The following is a 24,833-nucleotide window of genomic DNA, read 5'->3' as shown; positions in this document are numbered from 1 at the left end:
TAGAAAATTTCCTGTCTGCCCTAACCTCAGCCTCTTTCAGCTAATAGCTTCCTGACTGTTGGAAAATGATTCACTTTGTGCTTGTTTTGAGAACTGAACCCAAGGCCTTATGGATGCTAAGTATGTAACTAAACCCTAGGCTGTTATTTTTTACATTTCTGTTTTGCCAGTTATTTTGATGACACAAGTCCTGTTAATTCTTGTTCTGCTTTTAACTTATATTCATCTTCTAACCTGGCAAATGATGCTTGATGAGTAAGCATGAGAGAGAGAAAGAGAGAGAGAGAGAGAGAGAGAGAGAGAGAGAGAGAGAGAGAAGCCAGAAAAGCACATCTAACTCTTCTGTTTCTTTACAGCCCCAAACCAGACTGCAGCTGTTCTTGTTTTGATTTTGACTGGAAGCATCGATGCTGACAAGTATTTTTCCATGAGACATTACAAAGTGGTCAGTTTGTTGGGCTGCTGCAGTAACTTTTTTTCTGTGCTCAAGCACTGTACAAAAGAAGGCTGAGAACATGCCGTCGCTTTAATGCCAGTTTGGCTTTTCTAACTCAGGATCCACAAAAGTAACATGGTGGCAAGGAGCATGACACAAAGGGGTCATTGGCACAGCACCTTTTAAATGGGATGTGTCACCGTTTCTCCACAGTGCATTTGCTGTACCCATTCATACCACGCTTGCTATTCCTTTCAGAGTGACTGATTCAAGACAGCATCCAGCTGTTTATCCAAAAATTCTCTAATAATGGACTGCCTATTTGGAAGCAGCATATAAAGATAGCACTTTGCTCAAGCCCTTTTGGTTGCTGTTCTTTGAACATGCAGAAAGGCCAAAGGGAAAAAAGAACTGGAAACAGGCTTGGCTTGATATGAAGGTGTGGAGAAGAGGAAGAGTTGGCCAGCCGTGATGAACATGAGTACCACATACCCACCAAGCTGATCTTGATTTGCACACCCCTTGCTTTGTTTCTTCTGAGTTAGTGCAAACAGTCAATAAAATTAAGTTGCTGAATCAATGTTTGGGCCATGATGGTTTCCCTTGTCAATGAAAGTTATTTCCTACCATCTCGACTTTGACGCTACAAGATCCTTGATGACCCCAGCAGACACCACGTACTGCAGTGGCGTGTGTACACAAAGGGTGAATCAGCCTGCTCTCTCTAGCATAAGAAGAGAATTCAACCCTATAGAACACCCATGACTCATCTGGAGTCCCACAGGGCATCAAGAATCCCGGACAGACCAAAGGGCACCCAGTGTTTAGTGCCAACGAGCGCTGAACAGAATCTTAGCACATTGAGGGTAACGTTTATCTATTTGATGCACAACAGGTTTGTTGCCAACCTGACTTTCTGATTTGCAAAACAGGAAGCATTTCGCAGTGCTGCATACCCCATCCTCCGTATCCTTGTGTGTCCCAAGCTTCCTTCTCTTAATGCGCCACTGCTCTACACCGACTCACTGCAAGCTGGGATTTACTGTCTTGCTCTAACAAGGCTAATGGTATTTTCCCTGGATTTTAGCCTGTGATGGTATTATCCTGCTCCATCTGTTTTTTTTCTGTTTTTCTTTTTTAGGTTTTAGAGTTCTGACATCCCAAGGATGTTGTATGGACTGTTTACTCCCTCCTTGCTCCTTCTATGGTGAGGTGGGAACTAACACTCAGCTAGCATCCCAGGAGCTCAGGAAAGGAACCAGCCACAAATCTCCAGGCCATTCGGACCTTTTGTCTGACGAACCTCAATAAATGAGATAAATACCATACAGTCAACATTAACTTCAATAATCTTTTTTATTACCTAAAAATGACAAGCCAAATCACTTCAATTCTGACCATGACAGAAACACGAATATCTCACTAAAATAAATACTAACAGGGTTGAGATGAGTGACTCACTTGCCTTGGGCACAAAATTTAGGGAGGCATTTTTAAAATATCCCTCAACAATAAAGATAAATGATATATTTTTTTTAAATCGCAGTAGCAAACCAAAGCAAAAAAAAAAAAACTCACGAAGAACAAAATATCCAAATTTTAAAAATAAGGATCAGCCCCAGTGCCTTGCGGAGTATTCTTGGAACCTTAGATGAAAGAGAAAATAAGGCAAATCCTGTTTTCATCTAGAAATTTGGTATTTCCGTGGCCCGCACTAGCTAGCTTTATCCTAGTCCCAAGTCCAGCATGGAATTAATGGCACAGCCCTTCCTGCTTCAATATTAATTCAGGGTACGAAACATAGACAGTTACTGTCAAGTCTAAACGCCACCACTAGAAAACCAACGGCCATAATTGTGGCCCTGCTTTGGTTGTCCTTTCAATTAAAAGGTGTTTCCTAGCCCCGAAACTAGTCTTTTTGGTTTCTGGAATCTGAAGATGTCTTGTTACCAAAAGTCTATTGCACAAACCACCGCAGAACCCGCTTGGAAAAGCCTAACTGATTCAAGTCATCAAAAGTTCCTCCGCCCGCGGTAGTTGCCCCGGGTTCTCTCCTTGCCACTTTTGGCCGGAAGTTGCCTGTGTGTCTTCTTCCGGTACTCCACTTTAGTCCAGCCCCCTTCGCTCACCCTGCTCTCCTCTTCGCCTCCTCTGGAGGCAGTCTCGGGGTGCAGAGGCATCCCGGGGATGGTCCTGGGCACACGACGGTCATTCGGGTTCCTCTTTAAGTCAGGGGACTGATGAGTGTTCGGTGGCTGGGGCAGCCTGTAGTACTTTCCAGAATACCTTTCTCGTGAAGGTGCGGAATGCTGACTTTTGCCCCCGTACCTTCCCCTGGGGGAAGAGTTGAGGGATGCACTCCCGCGGCCGTATTTGTTTCTGCTGCGGTCTGAGTAGCGGCCCCTCTCGGAGGAGCTGTCGGTGTTGAGGCTGGAGAAGCCGCTGTCCCTGGAGTTGAGGTGCAGGGAGGAGAAGTTTTTGGTGAGCCCGTACTGCGTCGGGGAGGAGCTCCTGGAAGGGTTGATGGGTGTGATCTGCTGGTACTTCACGGGCGTCTGGGTGCGCCTCACTGCGGCGGCGTAGGAATCCTGGTTGGCAAAGTATGAGAAGAAAGGGGACCCCAGGATGGGGTTGCTCTGGGAACGCTGTAGAGAAGTATGGGATGCAATCTGCCGCAAGCGCAGAGTGTCTAACCACTGGCAGTCCGCACCTGCAGGGGAAATGGAAATGAGCATCTTCCATGCCACAAAACTGAATGCCTAATTCATAAGCCTGGCTCAGGAAATCAATCTCCGGGCTGCTTGGGGGCGTGCCAAGCATTACCATTCATGGAAGTTTCAGGCTAGGTACATAGATAGACCTTTCTCTTTTCTACCACGAACCTTTGGGCAGTCCGGTACATTGTCATTAAAAATACATAATGTGGTTTTCTATTTCTGCTGCGGTGATTCTAACTGTATTAGGAACTTCATCTCCAAGGAACGATACAGTATCGCAGCACCGACTTCCTAAACTGTTACTTCTCTACGGGTTTAGCTTCCAAGAGGCCTGAGTTTGAGCTCCTGTCTGCAGCCATGTGTGCCAAGGGAAGCTAGGCCTCTTCTGCCCACGGCAGACATGCAGATGGCAGCAAAGAACATATTGCTGTTCTGTGCAAAGCAGAATTGGTGTGGGGTAGTCGGCTGGATTCCGGGAAGGCTGTTCAACTAAATAGGAGAGGAGGTCAGGACTGACACCTGGTGCTTTCAGGGCATCACTGTGTTTCCAGGGCAGCAGCCTCAGAAGCGAGGCTGTGGGCAAAGCCAGCACAGTGAGGACAGCAGGCAGGAAAGGAAGAGGCCATTCCTTAAGACTCCATAGTCAAACTTACTTGTCGTACTGCATTCAGAGCCTATCACCTTTGGACTTTTAGCGATGGAAGGCAATACATTTTATTCATTTAAATCAGAGGGTTCCTTAAAATGCAGACTGCTGGTTCTAGACCTAGAACATCTGATTCGGTACATCTGGAGATGGGTGGGAGGGTGAGCATCTCTGACAGGTTCACAGAGGACACTGCAGGACCAGACTGTGAGACCCCCTGAGATAAGCCAGGTGAAGCTGGGTTTTCTGCTACTGGCAGGAGAAAAAGGGTGTGACAGATCTAGCAGGAGATCTCGAGTCTTCACATCCCATTGGAAAAGTGAGTAAAGGGAGTGTGGAGGAAGACAGAAGGGAGGGACACAGGCTGGAAATGGAAGGAAGCCGGATACAGCGTTCCAGAGGGAATCAGTCTGGAGCAAGTTCAGCAGGAAGTGGAAGGTGCTGAGTTTTCCAGTGTACACTCTTACAGGAAGAATAATTTACTGTTTCTTAAAGATTCTGCTTAGGAGATGCAAAGGACATTTATTTGGGGTCTGGGCAGATTTCTGTTTTGGGGAAGGGAACACCACCGTCACAATGGGGATGTCCTCACAACCTACCCCCCAACCCCAGCCTCGTGCCTTGCTATCTGCCACCATCATGTCCTGGTGGCACAGTTAATTGGCTGTGGGTGTATGCAAGGAGGAAGCACCTCCGCCAGTGTTACCACAGGGATCTGGAACTGACAGTGATGAAAACAAATGTTTATTTGATGACATGGTAGGATTTGAACCATGTAAAACTTAGAAGTCACTGGAAGCCCTTTTGTGTAATACAAATTTGAAAATGGGAAAAACAGCCTCACAGAAGAGGAAATACAGGAGAAGAGACTTCATGGGGTGGTTAAAAGGATCGAACAGGAGGATAATTATAAAAACCCTATTGAAGTAAAACATGCCCTACAAACATTAGTGTTAGAAGTCGTCCTTTCCTTTTGGTCCCACTCTGAGAACACACTCTATAGCCTATGATGACCTTGACCTTGCACTGGTCTGCCTGCTTTCCTACAGAGGTAAGCTGCCACGCCAGCTAAATGAAGTAAGTAAAGGATTACAGCAGACATACCAGGCAACATACACAGACTTAAACATAAAGGAGTTTAGAAGTAGTTGCACGAGAGGAACTTGCGCAGAGCCAGACCCACTATGTAGAATAATCTCGGCAGAATAATGAGCCCTGAGAAGCCTGACTGTGTGCTTGTAGCTAAAGAGTACTGACAAAATACCAAGCCCAACCTGGTGGTAAATGTTAGTATCCTGGCGCCCCTTGGAAACTCAGCACTGTCAACCCTTCTGCTTGGCAAGCAATTCTGGCTGAATGCAAGCACAAGGGTCCCTTTAAGAGACAAACTCCACCCACTCCCAACCTCTCTTCCCAGGAGGCAAGCTAGTCTAGGTCTTTCTACCACTCTCCTCTCCTCCCCTCCCCAGCCCCTCTCCTCCATCACTGCCATGTTTTATTACTGGTGTTCGAGACTCAAGAAGTACTCGTGGCTAGAGATGTATCTGGGTTGATAGTGTGCTTGCCTAGCTTACAGAAAGCCCTGACTTCATCCCCAGCACGCATCAAACTGGGTGTGGTGGCCCATGCCTGTAATTTTAGCGCTTTCGAGGCAGAGCCTAGAGAATCAGAAGTTCAAGGTCATTCTCAGCTATATGAAAACCGTTCCTGGCCAGCCAGGGGCACACAAGACTCTGCCAAAATGAAAAAGCAAAGACAAGAAGTACCAGTGACAGTGTGGCTATGTAGGAATGCTAGCTAGAAGGCTCGCGTCTTTATTTACAGATAGACTTTTAGAAACTAAATAAGCAGATGTTTTTGTCATTGCAATGTAGCGAAACTACTTTCCACCATTAGAGTTATCCAGATATTAAATCTGTACAATGTGTTCACATTTACATTCATGTCTATAAATACAACTCTATAACCTATTTATAAAACCAATATTATGGGGTGAATATTATCAAAGTGCATTGTACACATGTATGACATTCTCAAGAACTCAAGAAACGCTAGCAATATTAGAAAACTGTGAGAGAGAAGTATGTTAGCCGAGCCACACGCTGCCTGGCGCTCACCTCCGTGGTGGGTGTGGCATAGCTAACCTTCTGGACTCAGGCGCACGCGCTGTGCTCAGATGCTAACTTACTTGAGTCAGATCTGCTGCCAGGGTTGCCGTCCGAGTTGGAGAATAAAGTCTGGATGGCAAGCTGGACTGCTTTCACTTCATCCTGAGGCTTTGTTCTACTCCACTGAATGGAGTGGACATGCTTGGTGAGTTTCGGAGACCTAACGTCACTCTGTTAAAAGAAAAAAAATTCAAAAATCCCACGGTCATGCATATATTTATAAAACGGGAGGGGAAATGCATGCTATTATGTCATTTGCCTAATTAGCAAAATTGAATTAAAGAACCATTTTAGCCACTTTCCCTATAATGAACTCTATGTTTTTTTCCTTCTTCCTTCCTCTTTTCCCCCACCCTTTCTACTTATTATAATACTTAAAAATAGGCTTGTCTTCTCCCAGGATTTATAACATTTGACAAAGTTCAATTTACCACCCCTGTCGACAGGTAGTGCCAAATGTGTACATTTTAATACATGTTCTTTTTTCTTTTTTTAAAGGTTTGTTTATTTATGTATATGAGTGCTCTATCTGCATGTACAGCTTCATGCCAGAAGAGGGCATTAGATCCCACTACAGATGGTTGTGAGCCACCATGTGGGTGTTGGAAATTGAACTCAGGACCTCTGGAAGAACAGCTTTTAACCACTGAGCCATCTCTCCAGCCCCGATGTTTTCTTTTCTTAATGTAACTTTTTCTTTCTTTTCACATAAAATTTATGGACTCCATTAGTTTGGTGATGACAATGAACTCCTCAGAGTTGGGGTGTGGTCATGGAGGTGTGTGCTGGTCTTGAACAGTCACTGCCCTTCTCCCCTGAACTCTTATTTCCAAGTGCATTCTACTCACTTTTAACGTCATTAGGTGGGATGTACAAAGTGTGCAATCGATATCTAATAAAAGTATAGGAAAGGCGGTACCCCCCAATTCTATTGTGTTATCTTTCCTTCCTAATATCATTAGAGAAATTGCATTCATCTTTGCATATGCATGCCAGTACGTAATTTGCCTCCCAGTAAACCCACATACTAACCTGTAAGCACCCCGAGAGACCAGACAGATCCCGGCTCACTAGCAGAGGGTGGAACTCCCGCCTCTGTCTTGAGGAGCTTACCTCATACGTGACCGTGCACTCCACAGTCTGATCGTCCACTATTCCTAGAATCCACTTCTCCATTACAAACGGTGGCTGAAACAGAGAAGTTAGGATAGCATAGTATCAGAAGACAGCTGGTGCTGCCGTGTTTCATTGAGGTCAGCTGTGCCACACACAGTTTTCAAACAGGGACAGAATACTAGGTTATCATAAAATCATGCTGGCTTACAACATACTTGTATTTTGGGTTTTACTATTTTTATACATTTGCAACCAATATCTTTGAGTGACTGAATGAATTATGTGCTTGTTCTACTAATGGGTAGGTGGTAAGTGCTGATTTCCCACAGTTTTCTGTGGTCTTTTTTCTGGGGTGGAGGTGGGGGAGATAGGGTCTGGCTATGTCTTGGCTCAGAGTTATTTGATGATCCTCCTGCCTCAGCCTCCCAAGTACTGGGATCATAGTTGTACCACCACGTAGGTCCTCAATCCTCTCCGGGGTGATAAAACATGACTCCATCCTTCCAGTAGGTTGTTAATTCATGCGAATGTTTGAAACGGTAGCCTAAAGCTTTGTCAACAGTAAGATAAAGCCATGACAACATGAGAGGCCCCAGAAGTGTCTTCCAGAGGGTAGGCAGTAGCTCGTATAGTGTCTTTGACAGTCAGTTTTCCATCTGCCAGGCTATTATGCCAGAGGCTTGTACCAATGAAGGCAACATGGTGTTATTTTCCCACCAGATTAAGACAAAAGACTAATGAAACCTATATTTTGGATCTTATGCTAATTCTGATGAAAATTATTTTTTCATTTTCCTCTCATTCTCTTATCCTTCCAGGTTGGGGCTGTAAAACAATGGCCGTGTATAAGTTGGGTATTGATTATAAGACAGATTTAACTGGACTGGTTATATATAAATTAAGACTGCTATTGCTTCTATTGTTTTTATAAGGTTCTGTAAATTTCGAGTGGCCTTTCCAATCCCGTTTTTCCTGTAAGCCCCATTAATGTGTGATGTTTTGCACTTGCGCATGTTGGCAGAAACAGCCAGTTCTACAATTGCATTGTGTTATTTTTGCACTGAGCACCTTCTTTCTTACGGTAAGCAATGGCTCCATCTTCTTAAGGACATAGAAGCAAGGGGACAACTGTGGCAACTAGAGAGGACAGGACTGGGATTCCGGGGAGAGCATCTATCCTTTCTAGACATCAAAATACAATATATCCCCACAACATAAGGAAACATTAAGCCAAATCATAGCCTTATGTTAAGGTAAGCAATACTATGGAAGTTATGGAGAGGGATCCAACAATGAATTCCAAACTAGCCTCTTGATGAATCTAATCAAGTTACAAGGACTTGGTCATTTAACCATCTCACATCTGTGCAGAGAACACACAAGTCAAATGCCATGGCTTTGTAGACTCATTTTGTTTCCTACTTATGTCTGTACTCTGGTTCTTTGCAAAAAGCTTTATTTTTCCACTAAAATTCAATGCACAGTTAGGTCAGTCATGGGCAGTGCTGATGGTTACTTGAGGTCAGGATGACCACCTACTGACACTCTACCTACTATGCAAATCTTATGCCTTTATTTTCTAGTATGGCTGGGGGAAAAAACTGAATTCTTTCCATTCTGAGGAGCAAGTTAAGCATTTCTATTGGATTTTCTTCCGGGTTCCCAGTGACTCTGGACTAGTAACATGCCCTCCAACCACTCTAGGAACTTCCAGTGTGAACTCATAGAAGCTGAAAGGCAGCAACACGTGTCCCCCAAACAACCTTGGTTGTTCTTAGTCCTCTAGAAACCGAATAGAGCAGCCCAGGAATACGGCTCAGGGGTGGAGCCATTGTCCAGCCTGCCTATCACCAGCAGCGAAGGGGAAAAAATGAGGTCTTCATCATCACAAGTTTTTTTTTTTTTCAAAGTTTAACTCAATTCGGTTTGAAGTAAATATTTTCATTGATAGCATTTTCTTTAATAAATGGTAAAGTATGAAGAAATGTAGGATTAAAAAAAACAACTTAAATGATACTTTTTTTTGTTTGCAGTGCTTTTCAGTTCACACAGCATAAGTGGAATTTTAACACAAAAAAATTATTCTCTCAATCTGCTAAATAAAATGTGCCTTTCAAGAGCCAGCCTGAAGCTGAGCTTATGTGAGCATCCAGGAACACAAAAGCCCACTGCTGGGGTATTTTAATGTCTTTGTTTGATATCTGCGAATTCAAAAAAGCTTTTAAGCTGTAAATAGAACCTTACCTTTGTCATCTTTAAAATCTCTGCATCAGGGAGGCTTGTGTTGAAAGTCACGTCTTTGATGTAGGTTATTGCGATTTCGTCCCCGTCCATCTCCATATACATTTTCCATTTACAGTCCTGGGATTAAGAGCAAAATTACAGAACTGAGAGAGCGAAACAATTTTTTTTCATTTTAGTGTTTTATAACACACAAAGTATTCCAAATCAAGTCGTGTGGGAGTGTTTCATTTTTCCTCTTTCAAAAGAAGACATGAAATTAGACCCTTTTGTATATCTAATAACCCCAGTTAGTGCAGCTTTGAGACAACATTTATCAGTTGAGGGGTTTTGTTAGAGGAGTCACAAACTCAGAATTCTAAAGGGGCCAGGCAGAAAATAAGTTTGAGTAAACCCGGGCAGTTACGTTATGGAGCCTTAAAATGTAATTTTTCACAACAGGTCTATATAGTGTACATATTAAATATCACAAGGATATTTTATCATTTGTATAAAAATCTTATTCCTCTGTTTTTTCTTTTACTGCATTACCCTCTTGATCTACCTACCTCCATTTTCCAGAACTGATAATGGTGTGGGCTGAAGACAGCTCACTGTCCTCTCGGAGAGGACAGGAACACTGTAGATGGGATGGCATATGGTAGCTGACAGCTGAGCAATTATGGGAGGCCCAGGAATCCTGGAGGTCTGGGCAGTCGCCCTAAGAGTCACTGCCCAGCCTCTAGGATTGTTCCCATGAAGGAATAGGAGTCCAGTTTTGCTCGGGCCTTCAATGTTTCATGAAAGCTAGAAATTTGGATTCTTGTGTGCAACTACTTCATTTTTAATGATGGCATATCAAAATTACAGCATTACTGTGATATAGTTCTGTCTATCATTGGTCACGTTAATTCAGGGAAACGTTAATTCAGACCACAGGGAGTTACTATCACACACCAGCAGAGCACCTAAGGCTGATACCATCAAATGTTGGTTAGGATTTGAAGCTACTTGAACTCCCATGCTCTGCTGCAGACATGTAAATGGTATCATCACTTCAGAAAACCTGTTGGCGGTATATTACAGAAGTAAACACACACGCGACTAAGAAATTCTCCTGTCGAGGTCTTTGACACATGGAAATGGAAAAGGATTTGTCTGGGTATTTTCTTAGAAGCTTTATTTTAATAGCTGGTACAATGATTAATGTTAATTAAAAAGGGAATAGAATTTTGCATATACCTAGAATGAACAATACAGAAATTGCTGGTACACTCAGGAACACGCATACATCTGAGAATAGTGAGTGAAGGGAGAAAGAACCTGAGGGTGAGGGCACTTTTCTGTCCTCAACAGCGTTCCTCTGAGATGTTAAGTGTGAGAGAACTTTCTGGAAGTGGTAGGGCTCTTTTGACAGAGCTTAGGGTAACATAAGGGTATGTGCACATTCGTCAAAACCAGTATACATAAGCTTTATACATTTTTTATTGAATCCTAGTGAGTTCCTTTGGAATGTATTATGAAGTCAGTATTGCTCAGACGGCTGGAGAGATAGATGAGTGATAAATGAATTAAGCAGAATAAAATGTTAATAGTTAGGTCAATGTGGGTATAAGTTTCAATACAAAAAAAAACCACTAGCATATAAAGAATTTAGTAATAAAACATTACATGTGTATGCAATTAAGATTCTACCTCTGGACTGTAAATTGACATTGTCTCTTGCATTTTTTTCCTCAAATCAGGGGTTCTCTGTAACTTTGGAGCCTGTCCTGGAACTAGCTCTTGTAGACCAGGCTGGCCTCGAACTCATAGAGATCCACCTGCTCCTGCCTCCTGAGTGCTGGGATTAAAGGTGTGCGCCACCACCGCCCTGCAGTCTCTAGCATTTTTTTTTTTTTTTCGGAGCCAAGAGTTGTCGGCTGCTTAGACCATGCTATTTTATTTGGCATTCATAATAAACCTTAATAAGAATCCATAATAACTCATAAATATCCAAGTCAGGTTTCTTTCCCCTTTGAAATCAGTGAGGAAAATGAGGCTCAGACAGATGGAGTTTTCCTGATGGAAAACTGGACCAGTGGTGGTAGAGATGGATGGGACTCCATCTGGGAAAGGTGGCTGAAGGGACACCAGTGGGGAAGGCAGTAGAGGAGGACCGCGCTCACTGCTGGTTCTGCTCAACTCCATAAATCAGATGAGTCGTCGACAACAGGCAGGAAGGAGAAAGAGGTCTCGCACACACAACCCGAGAGGCCAGCAGTCCCCCCACCCAACTACTGCCCACTGTTCTCCAAAGTTCAGCTTGCAGGAGCCCTGATCCAAACAATAGGACTACACCTTTTGTTTTGTCAACCTTCACTGTCTCTTGTTAAGAAAGGCCCTTAACTAAATCACAAAAGAAGACCGCTGCAGAAGCAATACAATTCTACTCGTGGAAACATCGAGAAAGGACAGCAGCCATCCCAATTGAGGTGGACACTGCTTGTTACAAGGCTGGGTGAGAGAGGCAGGTGGGGTCAGCTGGGGCACTGACCTCATTTTGCCAGTCCTCCAACATGACTCCTAGAGCCTTCCAGCATCTCTGATGTCATGTCACTTAGTTAAGCGAGAGAAATTCTCTATGTTCTACTTTTTTTCAAATTGACCCGAAGTGTCCTCAACGATCTCCCACAGCTTCCAGACTGGAACCCGTGGTTAGTGGGTCCCACAAGCACAGACGTTGAGAAGACACGTACCAAGGGGCTCACCAGGGGAATGCTGACGTTTTCTGAAGTAAGCGTTAGGTTGCACAGGCCGAGTGTGATGGTGCACACCTGTTAACCCTCACACTCAGAAGCTCAGGGCCAGCCAGAGCAACGTGAGACCCCATCTTAAAGAAAAAGGGCGTCCGCTCCACATATTCCCAAGCCTCCTGCAGGGAGTAAGCGTCACTGTTAGCTGCTCATATCTTGGTCCTGGTTTTAAAACCATTTGCTCCACCAGGGTGAGTGACTGGCTTGAGTTACTACAAACTCAAGTTAACACAAACCTGAGTCAGACTGACACCGAGTGATATACCCAAGAGGGACTGTGGCACTCTGAACAACTCTCAGTCTTGACAAGCCCAAAGCAATCAAATGCTGGCGGTCTACGGAGTCAGCCCTGTGGTGGGACTCCTCAACAGCTTCTTTCTCCAAAGCCTTCTCACCCCTGGCTGTGGGGAAAATACCTATTGATTGATCACTGTGGGAACATATGGGGAAAGACTATATATTAAGCCGTTGCTATGGAGAAATAGAGGAAGGGGCGAGGCAGAGGACCCTAAGTCTAAGGCTTCACCTCCTAACACTGACTTCTATAGGTTTTATATCCCCCCCAAATCATAGCCAATTGGTGCAGTCTTTCTAAAGCTTAATATTCTTTTTATCTGGCTATGGTTTGAGAAAGGCCTCACTAGATAGCCCTCGTTGGCATAGCACTTCCTATGTAGAACAGGTTGGCCTTGAACTTGGGGGCAATTCTTGCCCCTGTATCCTGAGTGCCAGTATTACAGGAGTATATAACCATGTTCAGCCCAACAAAGAGATTTTTTTTTTCAAGAAAAGGATTCATGTATCCCAGGCTGGCCTCAAACCTAGTGCTGGCAGCACCGCAGGGCTGGTTCGGTAAACAGAAGGAGACTATGTTATTATCCTCTTCCATAAACGGAACATATACAACTAATTTGGTCCTCCCCTGCGCCAACATGTCTCAATACAGCCTTGCTAATAAGACCCAGATGTCTGGAAGTACAGTGGCTATTAAATGTGATTGACAGCCAGAGAGTCTCATTTTTGGTCAAGGTAAGACACACAGAAAGATGAGCTACTTTGACTGCAATCACAGAGGTAGCTAATGGCAGGCTGAGTTTGGACTTGAACTAGTGTAGTCTCTTTTGGTGCTGTGAAGAGCAGGTTTCCTGTGCTCATTTTCCATCACTCTGATAAATATCTGATGTAATCAACTTATAAAGAGAAAGGGTTTGTTTTGTCTCACAGAATTGGAGGGTTTTCATTCATAATCATTTGGCCATTGCCTTGGGGCCCATAGTAGGGGCAGTGGATCATAGTGGGAGCTATGTCCTGACCAAGAAATACAAGAGAGATTGGGAACCAAGGGTCCGCTTTGAGAGTATGCCTCCAATGACTTGAAAGCCCCCACTAGGACAGCTCTTTAAAGGTTCCACCACCTCCCAATAGCTCTAAGCCGAGGACCAATCCCTTCAGACACGGCACGGCTTCATTCCAGATTTAAGCCACAGCGTTTGCTCTGAGTCCTGAACTTTTCCCTGTTAACCAGTTAGTGAAGGACAAACGATGATATGAGGATGTCCCGTCCTACAGCGAGAGAGTTGGGACAAAACTGCAGACAGTCCAGGTTCTCTTGGTTAATCCATCGTCAGGACCCAACAGAGAATAAAGCCCTGTCTCCATGGAGTTCACCACAGCCAGTTTGTCTTCCATCACGGCAGCAGATATTGTTGGAAGTGCATGTGGTGCTGCTGGAACCACTGAGCTCCATGCCCAACTGGCAGTGAACCACCCAAACCAGAAACAACTGGCTTGTCTTGTTGCAGATGCAAAGTCAAGGCAGGCCCCGATTACCCTGGATCTTAATTTCTTTTTTTTAAGGGTTATAAATTTAAGCATTTTCATGTAGCATTTAAAATTGTTTTTATTGAGCTATATATTTTTTCCCACTCCCCTTCCTTCCTCTCCCCTCCCCTCCTACCCTCTCCCATGTTCCCCGTGCTCCCAATTTACTCAGGAGATCTTATTTTTTTCTACTTCCCATGTAGATTAGATCCATGTATGTCTCTCTTAGGGTCCTCTTTGTTGTCTCTGGATTTAAATTTCAAACTTAGATTCCTACCCAGGATGACTGCACATGACCGAAAGAATCATCCTGATGTGCCTTTCTAGAGAGCATCACCTACTGACCCACAGGGAGATAAGACCTCAGCTTAGCAGAAGGGCTGAGCACAGGCACTGTTGATGCTGGAACTCTGGGACTTGGGGCAGCACACATCGTCCTTGCAATTGTCCATTAACTACCAGATGCACTGCTCTGCTGGTCTGTAGGAGATATGTGGCATTTTGTTGGGGAAAGGGCAAATTTTGCATTTGGAATGTGGCAAATCAGAGAATTCTTCTAGCTGCTCAGGACATGGACACTTCTCTGATCACCTGTTGAGATACCTGGACAATTCTGGGAGCCCGTGTATGCCTGATGGAGGATAAGAAAGCATCCCAACTAACTGCTTCAGGATTGCCGATTATGTGGAAGCATTTCATGAATTAAAAGCCTAGGCCAACTAAAGCAGGAATTCTTGCCCTGTGGAGATAAAATCCTAAACAGCACTCAGCTGATGCTAACTGAAGTATCTCTTTGTGAGAGCTCACTGTTACCCACTTTGTGAGCTGCTTACAAGTCCTTGGAGTTCCAAACTAGCTGAAATGACACCAAACATAGACATCCCTTCTTCCTACAGAAAAAGAGGGAGAGAAGAAGGAATGGAAGAGAAGAGAATAGTAGAGATGGTGGTAGATTTTCCAAATAGGGGGAAAACCCCAATATTAAAATAGCACAAACATACCAAACTTTAAAGTTCTGGGAATTCAGAGACAATATATTTTTTTAAAATATATATTTTCCCCTACCAAATTAATTGGTGCCATCAACACCATAGATTAATCGTCAAAAGTAAAAATCCAAGTCCAGTACCATTCTGGATGCTTCCGAGGGAAAGTGACCCCCAAATCAGCTTTTCCGGATTACTTTTTCCTAAGAAAACAGACATTAGAACAGTGTGCTTTCCCACCGAGGTATGATCTGCGTGTAATGAGAACACAGGTTTTTATCTGTAGAGGTCACAGAGTTAGATTCGTGTCTGCAATACCTGTGTAGCCAAAAAAGCCAGTAAGACATCTCCAGTCCTCTAAAATTTCCCTTGCCCCAGCAATCCTGCTTCCCACCAGCCTGAAGCTGCCACGATTTCCATTTATGTTCCACAGATTAAACTTTATGTGGCCACTCACATTCCTTGGGCATCATGGTTTCAAGATCTATTTAGGTTATCTAACCCTGATGGTCTACTCTATTCTAGAGAACACAGTTTCCATTTTATGGATGAAGAAATCGAGGCTTGGATACTGGAGAAATACAGCCAGCCTCATGGAACTGGAATTTGTGTCCTAGATACATCAAGTTGAATCTTAGAGTCACTGGCTTCCAAAACCCCCACCCGCTCCGCACTTCCCATAAATGGAGAAAAATAAAAAATCACCCACTGAGGAAGTACTTTAAAATATAAACTTGAGGGGTCAGAATCAACTTTCTGAGAAACCCGAGCGGGGAGAGAGAGATGCAGTCATAGCAACTGACTGACTCTTGCGGAGCGTAAGAAGCAATCCCAGATGAAAACAAAACCCACAAAAATAATCTTGGTCAGGGCTGTATAAAAAAGTAGGGGGATGCTGCCGATGGAGGCCTCTGAAGGCGCCCTCACATGTGTCACCATTATCCAGCTCAGCTGCCGGAGCCTGCTGTGCTGAAGGCAGGAGACTGGCATGTCCTGGGAAAGCACCTGGGTTATTTATCATTAAGTCTAACCCCGCCACACTATATTTTATTATGCCGTCTTTGGAAGGAAGATAATACAAGTATGGTTAATTTGCTTCTCTTCTTTATCTATACAGTGTCATGACCCATTGCGGCTTTGTCCCGGGAAATTGGTTTTTTTCAACCCCAAAGAAATCCACAAGAAAGTCCCCCTAAAAATTCCATTAATAACCTCTTTCAGCCGCATATAGGTTGCAGGGTCTGGAACTAAGAATGTTTTAATCTCCCCAGCAAAACAATGTCTCATAATGATGTACAGGACTATTGCCGCACTGATGAAGAATCATACATAATTCAGCACCTTTCACTTTGGCACAACTGTGATATCCTCATTAGCCGTGGCTCACAGTGTCTGTCAGATGGTGTCCATGCGAACGCAGGCATTATATTGTCTTTGAGATGTGCAGCTGCTTCCATGACACTGCCAGTATATAAAAACATGACGCCAGTTTGTTTTATTTAGTGCTAAACCTTCCAGTTTGTAAAAACAAGGCTGACACGGAGCCTGACATGAGGCAGTGGAAATAATTAGCTCTCATTTTCTCAGCCCCCGATTTCCTTCTCCCTGCTGTGTTCTCTTTCCACTAAACCACCACATGTCAGTCGAAATGGGAGGCAATTAGTGGGCTCATTTCAGTCCCCACAACTGTGCTGAAAAGAAAGTATTTATGACGGCACAATGAGCAGCTGAAGATTAAATAACGCTCGCCTTTTGAAAAGAAAATGACTTCTAGCTAAATGGGCAATTTTTGATTATTCTCAAACAAGCTTAGAGTAGTTGGTTTTTTAAAATACAAGAAAGGAAAATGAGTCATTTTTAGGTGAAAGAATCAAATAAAACTTGACACAGTAATGCAAATAACTGATGTTTTATTGCAAAATATGTAAATGTGTTATACCCTTAACAATGGCTGGTGTCTAAGGTCAGGGCAGACCGGTGCCAAGTAGACACCAGTGGAGATAAGGTTGTTCTGTCGCCTTCCGGGGGGGTTGTTACTGGGGGTGTGGATGAAAAGGGACCTCAGGGAGGATGAAGGGGCGCAAACCAAGTGAGACACACTTTCACAGGGTGCATTATGCTTGAGTGTCTAAGGTGGTTCGGATTCTAGTTAGCAGGCTCAGAAAGGGCTTTAAAAATTGTATTTAAAAGCGGAAGGTGGTTGTCTTTTAAAAAAAACAAATAGTTTTGCTATTAATGAAGAATATTCTGTGTTGGACTGGGTTTCTTAATGAATATAGAGAGTAGCCTGGCTTATCTAACTGCTCATCCAATTCTTCCAATACTGAGAGATTTGTTGCCTTTATAATTTTTACTCAGGACCCTCAGAATATGAAAGCAGCTGCCTGTTAAGGTGTTCTCCTATCCCATGATTCTAGGGATGGTGGCAAGCGGTGATTTCTGAAAAAGCCCCAACTGTTCGCCATTTAAGCCATTTCCGATCCAAATTCCAACGTCCAGGCTCTTAGCAGAACATCTTGTGTCCTTGTATTCTAGTGCTTTTAATTTTATTGTGACTAATCTGTCCATTTCTTTGGAGTTCGTTATTCTCAAGACCTGTAAGTCGCCTCTCAATACAAAACTAACCAGCGGCGCTCAGGGGCTTCTCAAAGCAAAGGTCATAACTGCACCTGCCGTTTGGGAATCACCAGCTCTGCTGACCCCAGAGGGTTTCAAAAGACAGGCACAAATTTAGATATTTGTTTCCCTGTCTCCATTTTTACTTTTCAGAAATCCAAATCCCGTCTTTTGATTCAGACAATATGGTCAGGATGAGGCGATGCGAGTCCCTGTTGATTCAGGAGAGCATGGCTTCATTAAAAGACCAAGGCTGTCCCTGAGCTAACAAGATCCTGGTAAACGGCAGAACACGCCTGTGATTGATTTGAGCCGGCGTTTGCTCGCATGCGCTACATCGCCGTTCGCTATTTTTAAAGTTGCTCCTAATCCTGAGGAAGACTAAGAATGATCCGATGGTGTGCTAGAGGCAGCTCTCCCAAGCTGACTCTCACATATGGCTTCCCAGCAACGTTCAGTGATGTCAGATGGAGAACTTGCAATCAGTCATGGCAGAAATATTTACATCCCCCAAGTCTGGAAATGCGACATAGCATGGCTGTTTCCTCGGCTGAAAGACAGTCCCCGGCATGTACGAGTGGCTGTCAAGCCATCAGCAGGCACGTGCTGAGCACCGCGCCCAGTTCAGCTCTAGCGCCATAGGTGGCTCTCCAACGCATCGGACAGAGCACACTGCCTCCTATTAGAATCAGCAGTGACTTAAGAAGCTGCAAACGGTGTCTGCTTCTGTGCTGTCAATTAAAACCCGCTTTTCTTTTTAAAAGACGACTTTATGGAGGTTTGATTGGCATGGTAAAGCTGGACATACTTAATGTGAGGAGCTGGACCATCAGTCACTGCAGCCTGTGGCTCCCCGGCCGTCACTTCCCTAGCTTCCTCCCGCTTCCTTACTTCTTGTTAATTTTGTGATACAAACACTTAAGATTCCCCTTCCTAGCCCGGATGGTGTGGCGCACGCCTTTAATCCCAGCACTCTGAGATAGAGGCAGGCGAATCTCTGTGAGTTCGAGGCTAGCCTGGTCTACAGAGCGAGTTCCAGGAAAGCCGGGGCTACACAGAGAAACCTTGTCTCGAACCCCCCCCACCAAAAAAATTTCCCCTTTCTTATGAATTTAAGTTCCCAGTTCAGTCATGTTAACTGTGACACTGTGCTGTGCTATGGCTCTCTAGGACTTGCTCCCTTTGCAGGTCAAGCCTTGCATGGTTTGGTTAATCCTTCCCTGTTTTTTTCTAAATCCTGCATGTCTTCTAGAACTCTGGCACCACAAACTTCAGTACTCAGGTCCATGTGCATAGACACGACTGTGAGCACAGCCCTCCCCCAAAGCTGAACGAGGGCCATGCACTTCCTTATATGGACTTCATGATAAATCCAATACCCATCAGAGTGGGGAAGAGCTTCATTCTCAGCTGTTCTGAAATGGACAGAAGGCACTGGCTTTATGCTTGCTCACAGAAACCTTTTCTGGGGGCCCTGTTATTTCAGCCATTTTCATCTATCCATTTACAAAAATTACATACTACTAATAAAAAAAACCCCTTATTTGACAGTTTCTGATATTTACAAAATTCTGAGAAAGCGCCGGGTTCTCACAGGACAAGACTTGGGGAGGAAGAGGAAGAAAAGTTAGGGAGAGCCCTCCAGGGACAGCCAGCCTTCTGAGGGACATTGCCAATCTGCTTCAAAATCCTCCTCATTTTCTCCTTCTGGGCCTCTCAGGAGAGGTCTTCTGCCGCCTTAGAAGATCCCTTAAAAGTGAATTCCGAGCAACGGTCATTTGGAAAGGGTTCCTTGATCTGGACCCAGTTCCCTTTTGGGAGATGCTGGGAGACCGGAGATGATGTTTCTGTTACAGCAGGCAGGCGATGAGCCTAAGTCTGCGGGGACACATCCTTGGTCTGGGGACTGGGACAGATAAGGACTCCAGGATGAAGTCTGACAGTTTGGCACTCACAAGTGACGATGGCATCCCCGTAGTTCCTGCCTCACTCGGCTCTTGCATTTGTATGACACAACATCTCAGAAGCGCTTGGTGAGAAAAGTACCGGGTGATTTGGTAGTTTATCCCTTGGCAAATTGAGCATCAATATTCCTCACTGGTGAGCTGATAAGAGACATAATACTAAACTCTATGCAGCTGAATATTTCAATAAAAAAGGGTGGTTGCTGCCCTGGGGAGCGCACGAAGCTGCCTGAGTTGCTCGAAGCGGCTTTCCTTTGTGCCAAGCCAAAGGCATTACAGCACAACACACAAAGCATTCTTCACACAAAACGGAAATTGTCAGAGTGTAGTATTAACTCATCAAAATCCAACCGACCAGCAATGCACGGACCCCGAGGGGATGCTGGCACTTTCCAGAAGGAGGCGGTGGCTTGGAGCTGCCCCTTACCAGGTAGGGGATCTGGGCAAGGCACCTCAGCTCTCCTTGGCTTCCTCTCGGGGAAGCTAAAATAGGGGTGCTGTCCTCCATCACGCTGTGTTGAAAAGATGGCATTCAAAATGTTTGCAAAGTGTCAGTCAGAAGTAGGATGTAGCCATAGTTATCAGAGGAGTTAGAGCTATCTCCTACCTCTCACACGGGAGGCATACAAGGTTAGGAAGACTCACTTTCTCCCAGTTTGATTGCCGTAACTTCCATATATATGTATGTGTGTGTTAATAAAATAAATAATTAACTTTGTTCTTTAGAGCTGGTCAAAGAGAGTGGCAGGTTATCAGCCAGTGGGCCGAGACCTCCACAAGGATCATATTTCAGATATTTACATCACAATTCATAACAGTAGCAGAATTACAGTTATGAAATAGCAAGAATAAATTTTATGGCTGGGGGTCACCACAGCACGAGGAATTGCATTAAAGGACGGCAGCGTTAGGAAGACTGAGGACCACTGAACTAGAGTAAGGCCCAGGACCACTGAACCAGAGGAAGGCCCATCCTCATCCGGTACCACCACTGGCACAAACATGCTTTTTCCTCCCTGCTAGGCTGTTTTAGGGCAGGGAATAAAAAAGGACATTTTGCTGGTGGGAGAAGGTCTGGCATGTGCATAACGCTGGAGGCTGGCAGATCCTAGGTCTACGGAAGAGGGCGGCAGGAGAAATAAAGATCGTAGACCAGGTATCGTGCTGACATCTTGGGTCGTAGTGAAGGCACACACATTCAGATAGGGATGGGCTCCTAAGGGTCTTTGAATCAACCTCATGCCAGAGCCATTTGGGGAAAAACTGAAGCTAAGAAAAGTCATTTAGTAGAAATTTCTTACAAGGAAGGGTTGGCTCTCTGCAGGTATTTGTATATAAAATCAAATCCTGATTTCTGTTCTTGGTAGGCATCAAGTTATTGAAATGGCATACCACTTGAAATGACCTCCGCAGGCTCATGTTAGCAACACTTTTTCCTTAAGTGGTGGTTCCTCTTTTTTCTTCTTTTAAGACTTATTTATTTGTTTCATGTTTGGAACACTTTTTCCTTCTCTCTTTTTTCTTCTTTAAAGATTTATTTATTTTATGTATATGAGTGTTCTATCTGTATGTCTGACTTTATGCTTGAAGAGGGCATCGGATCCCACTATATATGGTTGTGAGCCACCTTGTGGTTGCTGGGGATTGAACTCAGGTCCTCCAGAATAACCACTGAGCCATCTCTCCAGCCCCAGTGGTTCTCTTTTAGAAAGTTGTGGAATGTTTAGGAGGTGGGGTCTGATTGGTCGAGGAAGGTCGCTAGGGGTGGGCCTTGAGGCTGCATCTGGCCGCATATTCTCATCATGCTCTTTGCTTCCTGGTCCACCCCTGATGTCAGTGGCCTCGACCCCAAGCTCCCTGTTAAGAACTGAACTGCTGCACATGCCTTCCTTGCCACAAGGGACTGAAATCCTCTGAAACCATGCTCCAAAATGCATCCATCTTCCCTTGAATCCTTTCTGCCAGGCACTTTGTTATGACAACGCAAAGGCCTAGTGACTCCACAGTCAAAGGCAGAGAGGAAAGGTGGCCGTTATTTCCACGAAAGGAATCACTGTCACACGTTGTTCCCAGTGGCTCCTGTTTGGACATCCTTCTCATTTTACTTGTGAAAGAAAAGTGACATCAAGCAAAGGGTTTGGGGCGGATTTAAGAATTCCAGTGTTGTTGGGAGCTGTGAACCCCCAGATCCTGAATTTCTTGTCAACAACTTGTTTTCCCCTGATCTGAGTGCCTACAGCTGCTCTGAGCACGAGACCCTCAGGAGTTCCTGATGGCAGGGGAGTGGTTTCTGGTGTGTTTGCCTGGGGCGTGGCTATCCCTGTATAAGCTGCCCCTGGACTCAATAAAGGGGGCATTCTTGGAGCATTCTGGCACCAAGGATGATCCATGTCTCTGTCTGTGTGTTTTTGTGTGTTTCAATCTCCAGCCCCTCGCCTGGCTCACAAACTGTAAGGTAGCTCATAGAGCGTAGACGGGTGTGGTGCGCTACACAGTGTTTTTGTGAGGTTTTCTTTCTAGTCTAGGAGTGGGTTGCAAAGTAGGTTTGTGAGAACCCAGTTTATAGGGATTTTGAGGAAATCTTTTTCCCCCCTAATGGGTTCTACCTTTAAGGGTCAAGGTAATAAGGTTCTCATATGAACTATAATTGCCATTCAAAGTTTGCTTATGAAGAAGTATTTTGTTATTTAGGGTGTAGAGTGCCATAGTGGGGTACTGTGGAACGAGACAGTAATCTATTCTCTGACCGTTTTATGTGGGTTTAGAGATGGCTTCAATGAGTTAGCACATACACAATAGAAACAAAAATCAAATCATTATTTTTGGCTCTGGCCATGGTCACCTCATCCCAGGCTAGCCACATACTTTATCCTGTTATCTGTTTCTCAATCAATGATGACACCATTGTTTCACGTGCACCTGGCATAAATGCCAAGGGACTGGTGAGATGGCAGTCATACAATAGTTAAGATTTCTAGAAAGTCTCTAAAGACAGGTTTCACTTGTGGTGTTCAGGTAACTATTTTGAGGTGGCTCATCAACCTCTTCGAGCTCCAGCTCAAAGCTTAGGCCTTCCTTCCCCAAAGCATTTCCTGATTACCCCATGTCAGCTACTTCCTTCTGCTCCTGGCACCTTACAGGGCACCCACACAACAGGGTTTCCTTTTGATCTGTTGCTTTATAACACGATCTATCCAGCTGCTCAGTTAGAAACCTTTGTCCCGGTCCTGGCTCCTTGCTTTTCCTCTCTCTCATCCCATCTCTAGTGAGTGTTAGGTCTCATGGCTTCCAACTCAATGTGTCCTGGGGCCCACAGCTCTGCCCCAGTTTGTCCTCATCACTTTTGATTTTGGGCATTTTTCTTTGTTTTTCAAGACAGGGTTTCTTGGTGCAATAGCCCTGGCTTTCCCAGAACTCACTTTGTAGAGCAGGCTGGCCTCGAACTCATAGAGATCTGCCTGCCTCTGCTGGGATGAAAGGCCACCACTGCCCAGCTGTCCTCCTCACTTTTAGCTTGGTTCTCTCTTGACCCACAGATCTTCCCCACACTGGCCTGGCCCTACCCGGATTTGCCCTCCTCAACTTCCGAGCAATGTTTTAAAAACACGCCAGCCCTTACCTGCTTGGTTTGAAACTTTTTGGTTTCTTAGCTTGGCACAGCAAATGGGTTTTTTTGTGTCCAGCAGCCCCTCTCTGGCCTTCATTTTCATCACACCACTTCCTTGCTCTGTGTTAAGTCTTCCCAAGGGGAAAACACTTAAATCAGGTCCATGAAAAGGAGCCCAAGAGGAGCTTCCTGTATTTGCCTGCCTTCATGTATACGGGCCCCTCTGCCTCCCATACCAAACGAATCCCAGTGGTTCCAGTTTGAATTTTAGCATCATTTTATCAGAGAGACTTGAAGACCGTCCCTTACTTCTTTCTCACCTACAAGTAGATGTGTATCGAGTGTGTGTGTGTGTGTGTGTGTGTGTGTGTGTGTGTGTGCAAAGACTGATGTATGTGGCCCTGGTCTGTATCCACTCATTGATCTTCTCTATTTCCCTCAAGATGCTATGGATTTCTTGTAAGCCAAGGCTGTACTTTCTAACTTTGCATTCTGAGCATTCAGCAAAAATACAGGCATACAGTAGGCCCTCGGTTCTGTATGTTAAATGAGTGGGTGGGGTGACAATTCTAGGTGGGTGACCAGGGATGCAGACTATCAAAAGTTGTACTTGTCTATAGTCCAGAACTTAAAAGGTACACATTATTATGGTAAAAAAAAATCATAGCTTCTGAGTTTTACTAAAGAATATGTTTCAGATTTCCAAACTACCAAGTACATATTTTCACTACCTGCAACATTTTCTTGTTGGAAGTTTTTCTTGAGAAGTCTCTATCAAGGACATTTTCCCTCTCTCCCTGCAAATCAGGTTATAGTAAGAAAGCTTTAGAGTATCACAAAGTTGAGGATACTAAAAGAGGGGCATGGGAACAGACACCTTGTTTGCTATGGACAAGCCTGAGTGTGTGGCAGGGTTGGAAGGTCCTTCGGTGCTGCAGAGAGGAAGGCACTTACTTCCACCCTCATTCTTTCTGCCTCTAACAAGAGTGAGGAGACAGTAATTTGCAGAACAGCTCTCTCATATTTACATGTTGTGGCCACACAGAGCCCCCTCCCCCGACCCTTAGTGCATCAATACCCTGCGGTGGTGAAGGCGGAACATTCCCCAACAGTTGTCCAGAAAGAGCAGCTTTTCAAGTTCCAGGTGAAACTCCACCCCCACAATTTACAGCCATTCCCAGGTCCCAAGCGCTAGAGCCGGGACTGGCTTGAGAAGCAAGGTTTTATTAAGCAATGGCCTGGAGAGCAGCCAGGCCTGTGCAGACCTTCCCTAGCTACACAAGCTACAGGTGGGAGGAGTTAATATCAGTCCCTTGATGCCGCAAAGCAAAAGTACAAGTTATACAGTGGTCAAACACAGGCTGGGGCTAGAGAGATGGCTCCGCAGTTATGGACACTTGCTGGTTTTCCAAAGCACCTGAGCTCCAGGGAATACCCTCTTCTAGACTCTAAGGACACCTACACACCTACACACACACACACACACACACACACACACACACAGTAAACAAATAAACTAAACCTCAAATCAAACAAATTTTTAATCCAGCTACGTTCTGGTTATGTATGTAACCCTGGGATGGCAGGACACTCAGCCCCTCCGCGTCCCAGCATCCACATCTGCAAATTAGGGAAGAGTCACATTTATATGCTAGCATTGTGACGATTCATCTTCACTGTCAACTTGACTAAATTTAGAAATCATCTAGGAACTGTCCTTCTGGGTCTCTCATAGAAGGTA

At 44.6% G+C, this 24,833-nt stretch overlaps 1 protein-coding gene across 3 annotated transcripts in view; it reads right to left on the bottom strand.

Moving 5' to 3' along the window:
* Positions 1–1,773: 1,773 nt before the first annotated feature.
* The window catches only part of Map3k20 (mitogen-activated protein kinase kinase kinase 20), a 153,651-nt gene continuing 130,591 nt past the window's right edge, over positions 1,774–24,833 (bottom strand). For all 3 annotated transcript variants that reach the window (XM_048426304.3, XM_085680950.2, XM_048426305.3), the window contains exons 17-20: positions 9,328–9,444; positions 7,081–7,155; positions 5,988–6,138; positions 1,774–3,146 (exon numbers count right to left, since the gene is read on the bottom strand). In XM_048426304.3, coding sequence (XP_048282261.1) covers positions 2,449–3,146; positions 5,988–6,138; positions 7,081–7,155; positions 9,328–9,444 — 1,041 coding nt within the window. In that variant the 3' untranslated portion in view covers positions 1,774–2,448. The remainder of the gene's footprint in view (positions 3,147–5,987; positions 6,139–7,080; positions 7,156–9,327; positions 9,445–24,833) is intronic.

This window comes from Myodes glareolus, chromosome 21, assembly GCF_982192425.1.
Source record: "Myodes glareolus chromosome 21, mMyoGla1.1, whole genome shotgun sequence".
NCBI lineage: Eukaryota > Metazoa > Chordata > Mammalia > Rodentia > Cricetidae > Myodes > Myodes glareolus.
The sequence above is the reverse complement of the archived record's forward strand: the minus strand, read 5'-3'. Positions and strand labels throughout refer to the sequence as shown.